This window comes from Colias croceus, chromosome 19 (genome assembly GCF_905220415.1).
Source record: "Colias croceus chromosome 19, ilColCroc2.1".
NCBI lineage: Eukaryota > Metazoa > Arthropoda > Insecta > Lepidoptera > Pieridae > Colias > Colias croceus.
In genome coordinates, this window is record NC_059555.1 from 7,731,245 (window position 1) to 7,743,819 (window position 12,575).

Consider the following 12,575-nt stretch of genomic DNA (forward strand, 5'->3'; position numbering starts at 1 on the left):
TCACGAATGACGAAAGCCCCATGTCCCAGCAATGGGGACTTAGTGGGCTGATGATGATGACGATGAGTTCTAGCTAATATTATAGCCAATGCTTAAACTTTTTTCAGTTCTTAACAAGACAACAAATAAGTCAGGTAAAAAGAGAATATCTTTTCCGAGTTATTCGTAAACATTCTTTTACGAATGATTCAAAAATTCAAATTCAAAAATTCTTTAATTGGAACATATTACATAGTAAAGAATGTTAAACTTGTTATAAGATGGAACTTATTTCATGTAAGAAGGTGGGCGTTAAAGCATCCGTGCCACAGCTCTTATGCTTTTACGGATGTCATCGTAATTTAAGTTAGGTAATGTACAATTTGTTATTATGTTTCAAATAAAGAATTTTTGAATTTTGAATTCTTCCGAGTTATTCGTAAACATTCTTTTACGAATGATAGAGTCACATAGAAATTGGAATTCAATAAAGTCAGTTGAAACTGAATTTCACGCAGTCCAGGTACCTGTATCGATTGACTAGCTCTGTTCTCAACTAAGAACTAGACGATTCAACGAATAATACTACTGCTATACATAAATCATCTAGAATAGAATAGAAATAGAATAGAATAGTAGAATACTCTCCGCTAACTTAAAAATTATGATTAAATAAATATAGGTTATAAAGACTGCTTCATTTGAAACTACATGAATCATGAATTAATACTAGATTCTTCCACAAAATACAACGCGCAAACAATTTGTTAAAAGTAAAATAAAATACTTATAATATATTAAATCTTTCACAAGAAGCTTTAAGCTCGATTCTTAGGCTTCATAATTTTAAAGCATTTACCACCAGGATTATAAACATAACTTAATATTGCAGTTATTTATGAAACATTTCTCCAGCACAACATATCACTATATATTAAAAAACAAAGTCGCTTTCTCTGTCCCTATTTCCCTATGTCCCTTTGTATGCTTAAATCTTTAAAACGCAACGGATTTTGATGCGGTTTTCTTTAATAGATAGAGTGATTCAAGAGGAAGGTTTTAGTATATTATTTATTAGGTTTTAGACAAAGCGGGCGAAGCCGCGGGTGGTAAGCTAGTTTTATAATAATGTAGAAAAATTTAAATAGAGGTTTACATTAATAAGGTAAAATACCTTCAATTAAATTATAACGTAGGATATCGTAGGCTGTAAAAGTTCTCGTCGTGTTCGTGACAGCTGACGAAGGAGCATGGAACAATATGTCAAAACTTTGAGAGAGTTGGTTTAAAAATATTTATTATATTATATTAAACTATTACAAGTGCCATTTTTTATTTTATATTTAAATAGCATTCAAATAAAAAAAATTAAAAGAATAGAGTAAAAATCGACCATGAGCCAGGATTTTGGCGAAAGATGTGGGGGTTCGAATCTTTCCACATCGTGCTCCAGTTGTGTTGTCGTACAAAATGTTTTATGTAAATAAATGAAAAATATCTTTACGAGTTATTTTAGGAAAGTAACGTGTTTATTTTAGCATTCGAAGTGGAATTTTATTTAAAATATCAAAGGTCATAAAAAAGGTATCTTCATAAATTATAAATTACGTACCTGAAAGAGTCTATTTTCTATAACAGATGATTTTTGTAAAAAATAGATACGGTTTTCTTATTTTAAAATAAAATCTTTCTGAACTGTATCTCCGGTCTCAAAATCTCAGATACTTTACATGACCGATGAAATTATCACCATAAACATGAAGAATGGTAACAATAGTGTGCTTTATTACCTCTTAATAAAGCATAATAAAAAAGTGTATTTTAATAAAGGGTAAAAGCTGCTAGATTTTCTATTGGCAAGCAATTACCCACAATTACCAGTAAATTGCAACAATAGGATCGAGATTGCGATCCTAGCTTATTATGCAAGCTTCTTTTATATTTTCATTCCATTTTCTTTTTCATAAGCCCACTGAAACAAGCGGGAAAGAAGATTATAGTCTGTACCTAATACGTATATTGCACATTAATATAAAAATAACTATGAAAGAATATCTATATATATAAAACTCAAAGGTGACTGATATAGTGATCTATCAACGCACAGCCCAAACCACTGGACGTATCGGGCTGAAATTTGGCATGCAAGTAGATGTCATAACGTAGGCGTCCCCTAAGAAGGGATTTCCCGAAATTCTGGCGGGAACGGGGAAAAACGGGGATGCACGTACGAAGTCGTGGGCGGAAGCTAGTTTTTTTTATAAAAATTCTAATTCTACGAACTCTTTCTTTGGAAAGAATCAAGCTAGGAACTTTTTTCGAACAGATTAAACGTCACAAAAAGTGAACACCCCGTATAAATATTTTTAAAATATCCATTTTATAAACATGGTTTGTGGTTACCTGAGTCCAGACGCGTAGTGGTGTCCGGCCGGTGTCCACAGGTTCTATTCCCGAATTGATTTTATATTATTTTTGTGATTTCCTAAAGCGCTACTTTAACGGTGAGTCGTGTTTTATATTGAAATTAGTTATAAGTAAAAGTGCTATCAACATTTTTAATTAAGGTATTTTACTAGGATAATAGTTAGTCTCACAATTTCAGCAAGTTCTGACTAGCTTGTGTAACTTAAAAAGAAAAATATTGTATGAAAATATAAGTAAAAAAAGTGTTAAATAAGCTATCAGTGACTTTATCAGTAAGCAATCGATTAAAAAACATTCACGTGATAGTGTTAATATTAAGGTCATGATTATAATAATAATTAGCATTTACGTTCAGTGACGTCATGGAATATATACTAACTGTGCCCCGCGGTTTCAGGGACATTTTTTAATTACTGAACGATAAGACAATAGCTGTTATATTATGTTATATTATAGGTACTGAAGTGAAAATCAATGTGATTTCACATTACCCTACATCTTTTTATTATCTAATGATTGCATTTAGGCTTTATTTAATAAAATTATTGTAGTCTTTGTTAATTTTCTAATTAAGTTATGTGCTAAGCCTAAGAACCAGACCCTCAATGCCTAATCGACTCTAATAAAAATAGTATCTTAATGTTTCATAAATTTAGTACTAATTTAATTAGTTTTTAATTTTTTTTTTATGTGTATCAATTTAACAATTACGGGTGTCTAAAATTAATACAATAATGTATAATGCCTACCAAGAGAAATGTGTATCGTTGTATAAAACGCATTCCTTAAGTGAAATGCCTCATCAATATTAATATATAATATATACAATGCTACCTATCGATTTAATAAAAATGCGGAAAACCTTCCAGAAGGTACCTTGATGAATTTAAAATTATGCTCTAACTTATTTCACGTATTAACTTTATAGTAATTCTAAATCCTCATGTAAATCATTCTAATAGCTAAATTTCGTTTTTATAATCTATACTATTAATATTATAAAGCTGAAGAGTTTGTTTGTTTGTTTGAACGCGCCAATCTCGGGAACTACTGGTCCGATTAAAAAAAAATATTTCGGTGTTAGATAGCCCATTTATCGAGGAGGGCTATATAATTATCATCTCGCTAAGACCAACAGGAGCGGAGCACTGCGGGTAAAACCGCGGAGCACAACTAGTACAAATTATATAAAAAAAATATGGAGTCCAAAAATAATTCGAATAATTATAATTAAAATTATATCGTGGGTTTCTCAACAGTCCTATTATCTTCTCCTCTAAAAGTTGTTAATTTAAATTAATCGTTTTCACGACACTTTTGGACTTCTGAAGGACCCCAATGTCCCTGAAAGGTAAAAGTAAGGTTCTAAGAATTACTCCATCTATCTCTATTTTTCCTTTGAAATAAAATGAGACAGTATTATAATTTTTGAGGTTACTTTAACTCCCATAAAAAGATATTATGCTTAATATAATACATAACTAAATACTATTGTAGTAGTTATAATTAAACTCAAGTAATAATTAATAATTATGTAATTAATATTGAAGATTTAAATTTCCATTTGCAATCATGAATAACTTATTTGTACAGCTTATAATAATGTCTGCAACTAAGCATTCCTCAAATGCCAATAATTAATATCTATTAAAAGCTTCATCTTCCACTGCTCATGTAGTTGTTTTATTGTGAAATAGCTGTGCCCCGCGGTTTTACTCGCATTGCTCCGCACCTGTTGGTATTAGCGAGATGATATAGCTTACAAGCCTTCCACGATACATGGGCTATCTAACACCGAAAGCATTTTTCAAATCGGACGAGTTATTCTTGAGATTAGCGCGTTCAAACAAACAAACAAACTCTTCAGCTTTATAATATTAGTATAGATGTATTCCATACTTAAAGAATATTAAAAAAAACGCATCTTAACTGCGTATGTAATTAATATTAAAACCTTATTTTTCAAGACAGTTTAACTTCATTAAAAGTTTCATTGTTAAGCTATTATGCAATATTTGAATATGTTAATAAAAACTGAATACCAACGCATAATTAAAATATATTATTGTTACTTTTAATTAAATATTAATGACGCTACCAGACAATCAAAGAAATTTTAAATGCTTTTTTTAAATCTTTAACAATGAAAATTGATATGTTCGACTTTTGAATAAAAAAATGGAATGACTTGGGAATACCATATTTCATTGCTTTATTTTGTCAATTATAATTCGATAATATTATAAAATTCGTCTACTTAATTTCAATGGATTTGCCTACATTTTGCTTCTTTTTTAATCGTGAATATAACACTTAACACCGCCTTGGACTGTCGCCAATTCGGTGTTAAGGTTTCACATATTTATTACAGTTTTAAAAGAACGGATTTTAAAATATCCGTAGCAATTTCAGATAATTATCAACAATTTAATTCTTTAAAATGTTAATCTTCTGTAAACTTGCCAGCACGATTCCGTGTTGGATTAAAAAAAAAATAAGTGACAGCTCATGTCAAAATTTGGCGGGAATGCAAAAAAAGTATCTCTTCTATCTATGGAAAGTATTTGATACCTACAGCCTTAGAGTATATAATATACTCTAAGGATACAGCAATTGGCAACTATATTTGTTTCATTGTTACAGTTAAATGATTTAACATAGAAATAAATAAACAAGTCGAATTTTTGTTAAAAATATTCCAATTAATGTGCATATACGTAGTAGTAACTGTTTAATGTGCATATTTAATCAGGTTCTAAATAATACCAACTTATAAATATGTACCAGGGTCGCAATGTCAATATGGAGCTACGTCTATTCAACTGGACAGTTATTCAATACATTTGCATTATTGAATATTATGTATTGTAGCTTTTTATGCATACCATTAAAATCTTTCTATTAAAAAGTCTTGGAATGACGAAATTTAGAAATTCAAGATTAGATTTGCCTTTCATTTTTCAGCACAGCATTATGTTTTTGAAAAATTGGTCTTAGTTGATTAATGAACTTCTTTGTAGTTTTTCGCTACGGAAAGTTCGCTATAATATGTCTGTTTGTATGTCCGACCATTTGTCACTAGACTTATAGGCTGATAGACAGTTAAAATTTTCATAGATGATGTATTTCTGATGCCACTACAATATGAAATAATACAATTAGTGATAACTGCGTTAAAAACAACCGACTTCAAACTTGCACTTGCAACATTTACAAATACAGACAAAAATGCTCATAAAATAAAAACTACTAAGCCTATCCGAATAAAATTTTTATGGGACCAATTCGACACCATCCCGCATCGAACAAAAAAAGAATCACGTAAATCGGTTCAGAAACCTCGGAGTAATCGGTGTACAAACATTAAAAAAAAAAACATTCCGACCGAATTGATAACCTCCTCCTTTTTTTGAAGTCGGTTAAAAATAGGAGTTAAGGAAAGGTTGTATGGGTGACAAAATTTTTTTGTTGTAGCTTATTTGTACCGGTTGGCCGGTTTTTCTCGTAGTAGGTAATTGATGAAATAGCGATAACGAAAATACATCATTCGTAAAATTTTCAGCTTCCTAGCTATCACGGTTTATGAGATACCGCCTGAAGACAGACAGATAGACAGCGGAGGCTTAGTAATAGAGTCTCGTTTTGCCCTTTGGGTAAGGAACCCTAAAAAGAATGCAAAAAAGTCACTACTAAGGAGTCATAAGTAATCGAAAATTAGAAAAACCCTTCATTCCAAAGGTCTGTAGGTACCTTAGGTTCCTACGTGGTAAATTATTACTTTAATTTATATAAAAAAAATAAACATGAAAATGCCACACAGAATTTCATTCATGTAATTATACTTGCAAAATTGGAATAAGTCATGGAATAAAACAGTGGAAAAAATCAATATTACAATTATTTTCATTAATTTAAATAATATTGACGCAAAGAGGTATTTTTAATGTTAATTTTGTATTTATAAAGTGTACATAATTTATTTGTTATATATCAATAATTCGGTTTCGCGATTAGTGACCTTTTAATACATTTGTAGATATTATAGTTACTTACATTGATTTCGTTAGAAAAAAATCTTGTCTTCTGTTTCTTCTATTAGAAGCTATAATAAAATGAATCTATGTATTGATAATATTAGTATCCATTCTGTAGTTATCTTACATTGTATTGTATAACTCTATTCTCTATATTAATAAAAGCGTTTGTAATTACACCTTTTTGAAGTACAAGATGTAGTAGCGAGGGCTACCATGTAGAATGTAATACCAACACAACAACACCATTTTTATTGAAGTGAAACTTCTTACAGTCGTGGCAATACGGCGATATTCACGTTATTGAGTTAGGCGACGATTTGGAATCTTTGAATGTTGCCATAGAAGTTTCACTTCTGACACGTATGCTCGGCACAAACACTTCTTCTTCTCTTAATTAATATCTCCTACCAATTAAGAAGGGACTGCGCCACTGTCCAATGGGAGAGACAGGGATCAATAATTGCAGTTAGTTATAAGGCACAAACTCTTTTTACTTTAATCTTTTTATTATCAACAGATGGCGCCTACCCCCGTCTCAGAAGACCGTCTAACGTCTGGACACCGGTTGTCACACCCACCGCCTGGTGACGAAGTACTGATCAGTGGTATTTCTGGCTATTTCCCGGATTCCGACTCCGTTATACACCTGCAGGAGAATCTGTTTAATAAGGTGATTATTTACTTATGCTAGAGTACCTGATTATGTTAGATAATACAGATATCACTAATACTGCAAGATAAATGGACGAATTTGCGTGGCACTGCAAGTTTGAAAAAATAATGATAATTGTTTCTAAATATCTCAAAACATCAGTTCAGTTATGTATATAAAACTTAGTTTCAAAACGACTTCTTTCGAGTGATTTAAAAAAGTCAGACAACTTGCTAAAAAGTAAAAACCATATCTTCAAAAACGAATAAAAATCATGAGATAGATTAGCTGAAACCTAGCAAGCTTACATTCTTACTAATAATTCACACACGTAGGAAAATTATAAAAACCCAATCAGAATGATTACATATTATAAACAAGGTGTACAATATATAATCTATAATAATATTATAAAGAGGAAAGGTATGTATGTATGTATGGTTTTCACGCATAAACTACTGAAGCGATTATAATGAAATTTAGCACAGAGGGTAACTTGGATTAACACATAGGATAGGTTTTATCCCGGAAATCCCGCAGGAACGGGAACTATGCGGGTTTTCCTTTCTTCCCAAAAACGCGGGCGAAGACGCGGGCGAACAGCTAGTATTATTATAAAACGTAAGAATAAGTGAATTGTAAAATAGAAAATTATCAAACATTAATCTTTTAACACTAATCAGGTGGACCTAATCTCCGGGGACGGTCGTCGATGGAAGCTCGCCCACCCCGAGATCCCGCAGAGGACAGGCAAAGTGAATAATGTCAACAAATTCGACGCTTCCTTCTTCGGAGTCCACTTCAAGCAGGCCCACACTATGGACCCCATGTGCAGGATCCTGTTGGAGAAGGCGTATGAGGCTGTGATTGATGCTGGTGAGGTCCTGTTGGTCTTAGCGAGATGATATACTTATTTAGATTATTATAGTTTATAGGCTTCATCATCACTACATAGTATAAAACAAAGTCGCTTTCTCTGTCCCTATGTCCCTTTGTATGCTTAAATCTTTAAAACTATGCAACGGATTTTGATGCGTTTTTTTTAATTGATAGAGTGATTCAAGAGGAAGGTTTTAGTACCTATATAATTTATTAGGCAAAGAGGGCGAAACCGTGGGCGGTAAGCTAGTGTAATATAAAACAACGTCACTTCCCGCTGACTGTCTGTCTGTCCCTACGTAAGTTTAGATCTTTAAAACTAAGCAACGTATTTTTGAATAGGTAGAGCGGTGCAAGAGCGAGCTTTTAATGTATTTATGACTTGCTAAGTTTTAGATAACCCGGGCGAAGCCGCATGGAGAAAGCTAGTAACACATACAATTGAAACTCATAATGGATTCGAAAGCGTTATAAACCATTATCACTAACCCACCCGAACAAAGACAATATACACACACACACATATAACACTAGCTTACCGCCCGCGGCTTCGCCCGCTTTCTCTAAAACGATTTGAGATTTAAACCATCCTATCTCGCAAGTTGGATCGAACTGCACATGGTGTGCGAATTTTATTATAATCGGTTAAGTGGTTTAGGAGGCCATTGAGGACAAACATTGTGACTCGAGATTTATATATATTAAGATAGTTACACACACGCGTTCTATAGTTACTATACCGAATACCCATATTCATTATCAGAATGTATAACGTAATCTAAGCTAATAGATCCTTGATCTCTCCACGAATGTTCGACAATTAGCGAGGGATTATACCATATTACGGGAATGTTTTCTTAGATCTCCTCTTACGTTAAGTACCTACCTATATTTATATTAAGCTAAGAATGATAAGAATCAGGCTTATTTTCATTATATGTTTTAGCTATTATTAGGTGTAATTTATAGATTACTTTCTTATATTAAAACTTCTTGGTAAAATTAAATATCAGCTTTCTTTTATTTTGGTACCTATTCTTTAAATTTTTTTAAGAATAGATGTCTGCGCAAATTCGCTGATTTAGTACCTTAATAAATGCTTTATTAAATTGTTTTAATATAACTTTGAACAGTAATAGGTAAGTAGGTACCTAGTACTTTGATAATAGTAAAATTTCTGAAACATGAAATCAAACTGTTAGCACAAGCGATTCTAGCGTGAATAATAAAGGAAATCGATTCAATGCTGATTTTAAAATTCTGTTGGCACTAAAAAGACGACCTAATACCTAACAAGGTTTGTATGATTAAGTAACGAATCTGTCTGCAAAAGGGCGCCAAAACCAAACTCAAAAGAGTACGAAACTTACGTTACTTTAGATATCACACGCATTGATATATTATTTGCAATAAGCGCTCTGGGACTAGCTCTTCGAAATCTCGTTATTTAGCCATCATTTAATTCAGTTCTCATTTTTTAGTTCACGATACTTTAACCATCCCAATTTTTTTGATAATAGCTTTCCGCCCGCGGCATCGCCCGGCAAAGAAAAACCCGCATAGTTCCCGTTGCCGTAGGATTTACGGGATAAAATCTATCCTATGTCCTTTCTCGGGTATCAAAATATCTCTTTACCAAATTTCACGCAAATTGGTTCAGTAGTTAAGGTGTGATTGAGTAACAGACACACAGACAGAGTTACTTTCACATTTATAATATTATTAATATATCTATGTGTTTTTACTTATAATCATCACTCGTTTATATAATAAACTGTAAGTATTCTATTCTAAAATGTTCAGTTGTAAAATTGATAAAAATCTTATTTTTGCATCATTATGCGTCGCGCGTTACAAAAATAAGCGAAAGAAAAGTTTCACTGAGAGAGGAGATATTCGGACCGAATAATATTGCGGAAAACCTGAAATTGTATTGTCTGTATGTGTACCGACGAAATTACACCGAGCGACTGCGTGTCACACCGTTAACTTTTATAATAGGTATTATTTAATTTGAATTAAATTAAAAGATCGACCTTGCTATAAACACTTCCTTGATAGGAATGTTTCCTACAACAGCTCAGCACTATATTTCTGAAGTGACCTTGAAAATGCTAGTAAAACAAAAGAAGTAGTGCTATGAAATCAGAATTTAGAATTATTAGCATAAGTAATTAGATATTGAGATCCTGTAACTCGAAAAGCTAAATTTCCTCTAGGCTACTGCTTCTTGTTGTTGTTATAGAAAGAATAAAAAACTTGAGCGATGTCAAGGGACATCCGGATGGAACAAAGTCTTAAGTTAGAGAGAGACAGATAGAGAACCACGCGCACGGCTTACAACTCTAGCAAAAAGTGTCATGACAACTTTTCGTAAGAATTTTTTCCGTCTAGCTCCCTTTCACAATTCGCGATAAGGAACTTCGTTCCAATAATTATTATAATAGTACTGTTACACTGACCGGTTCGTAGCATAAGTATCGACAGTTGAATGCTACAGCCCAGTGTAATGTAGTACCTACATATAAATAGGTTTAGTTGTATCGATACACTGACTTGTTCGTAGCATGTATTACAACCCGGTGTAAAAAGAGCCCGTATACCTCGGCTTTTCTTCCCGTAGCTGTAGTAATGAGCGCAATTTATCTGATCCGAAAATTCACGGATTATTCGGCTCGGCCATCGAAGTATCTATATCAAGGACATTTCGACCGTTTTAAGTTCTCCGGGCTTTTAGCAAATTGGACGATTCTTATTGTTCCGATAACGTTTGATTCGAAGTTGAATCTGACCTTTTAATACGTTTAATTTAACAAACATTTCATCATTTACTAGCTTACCGCCCGCGGCTTCGCCCGCTTTGACTAAAACCTAATAAATTATATACTAAAACCTTCCTCTTGAATCAATCTAGGTATCTATTAAAAAAACCGCATCAAAATCCGTTGCGTAGTTTGAAAGATTTAAGCATACAAAGGGACATAGGGACAGAGAAAGTGACTTTGTTTTATACTAGATATGTAGTGATGTACATATAAGAAAATAATAATTGAAAAAATTGAATATAGATGTCAATTTAGAACCATAAAATGAAGGAAATATAATGCAATATTTTAGTCACAATAGAACAATTATAGAAAATATTAATACAGATTTAATATTGTTTCAAAATTAAATTGCCATATTCAAACATTCACAGAAACTAAAATATCTACAACAATAACTTTCAAAAAGCTTAATATTGTATCTGTGGCGATGCGATTCACAGCTTCTAAATTCAAATTTTGTTGAGTTAATATTCAGAATTTACTGGAATTGGCATTCAGATGTATTGTGGACTTTAAACGGTGTTATTCTGATAAAATTTTAAAATATTTTATATTTTCTAAAGATAAGTAATTATTTATAGATCTTGAATTCAAATTGTCGCTTTTACGGACCAACAGCTGGTCTACTGCTACCATTAGGTATATTTGAATTTAGATTTTTATTTTTATTTTTAAATCCTTGAAGTCGCGAGCGTCAAATAGTAGTTAATTAGACATTATCATATTACTTACATAAAACTTCAAATTATTATTTTTATTTAATTATAAAGCACAAATGCAATCGTAAATAGGTAACAAAGTGCACATAATATTATGAAGTTAAAGTGTTATTGCCGTCTTAATCATGCAATACCTACTCACCAAATAAAACATAAATCACAGTAAATATTAATTATTTAAACTAAGTTTAAACTATTCAAATTATAGAATAAGCCGTAAAATCAAACAATGTGTCTCGTCGGCTCGTCGCTATTACGCGAAAATGATAAAAGATCTCTATCAATGGTTGAAATCTGAATAATTCAACGGCCAAATAAGCAAAATTATTCATTGTTGTCGTTTTGTCGATAAATTTGAACGTTTCAAATGTTATTTAAATAAACTGTTTAGTTCAAGTACATATTTATGGTTTATGGTCACGGAAATAATGTGGTTGGCTATGTATTTCAATATTGTCACTGTAAAATTAATATCTAATCATTATGTAATACTTACCTACTTGCGTATATGTTACAGTTATTTTTTTTTTTCCTCTTATGGCGAAAATATATTTTACCAGTGTCAAGTTCCTAAGATGTCGTTATATTCTCAAATCAATGAGTGAATATTATCCATTTTGTGCCGTGTTAATATTAATAAAATAAATATGATTACCTATAAGTTAATTTTAATGATTTTGTAAGTTATATTATACTAGTGGTCCACCCCGGCTTCGCCCGTGGTACATATTTCGTAATAAAATATAGCCTATGTCCTTTCTCGGGTATCAAAATATCTCCATACCTACCAAATTTCATGCAAATTGCTTCAGTAGTTTAGGCGTGATTGAGTAACAGACAGACAGACAGACAGAGTTACTTTCGCATTTATAATATTAGTACGGATTACATACAATTTAATTATCTTGTAATGTGTTATCGGTACAAATAAATGTATTTTCTTTCTTTCTTTCTTTAAGTAAAAAAAGTAATAGTAACAGTAACTATATCTAGTAATCTGTGGTAATAGTAAATTAACAACAAATAATAAATACATGTCCTAAACTCTAAAGGT

At 31.8% G+C, this 12,575-nt stretch overlaps 1 protein-coding gene across 1 annotated transcript in view; it reads left to right on the forward strand.

The window, feature by feature from the left end:
* The first annotated feature begins 2,400 nt into the window (after positions 1-2,400).
* Positions 2,401-12,575, forward strand: part of LOC123700596 (fatty acid synthase-like) — a 73,219-nt gene continuing 63,044 nt past the window's right edge. Inside the window, exons 1-3 of the mRNA XM_045647858.1 lie at positions 2,401-2,483; positions 6,961-7,113; positions 7,779-7,971. Coding sequence (XP_045503814.1) covers positions 6,961-7,113; positions 7,779-7,971 — 346 coding nt within the window. The 5' untranslated portion in view covers positions 2,401-2,483. The remainder of the gene's footprint in view (positions 2,484-6,960; positions 7,114-7,778; positions 7,972-12,575) is intronic.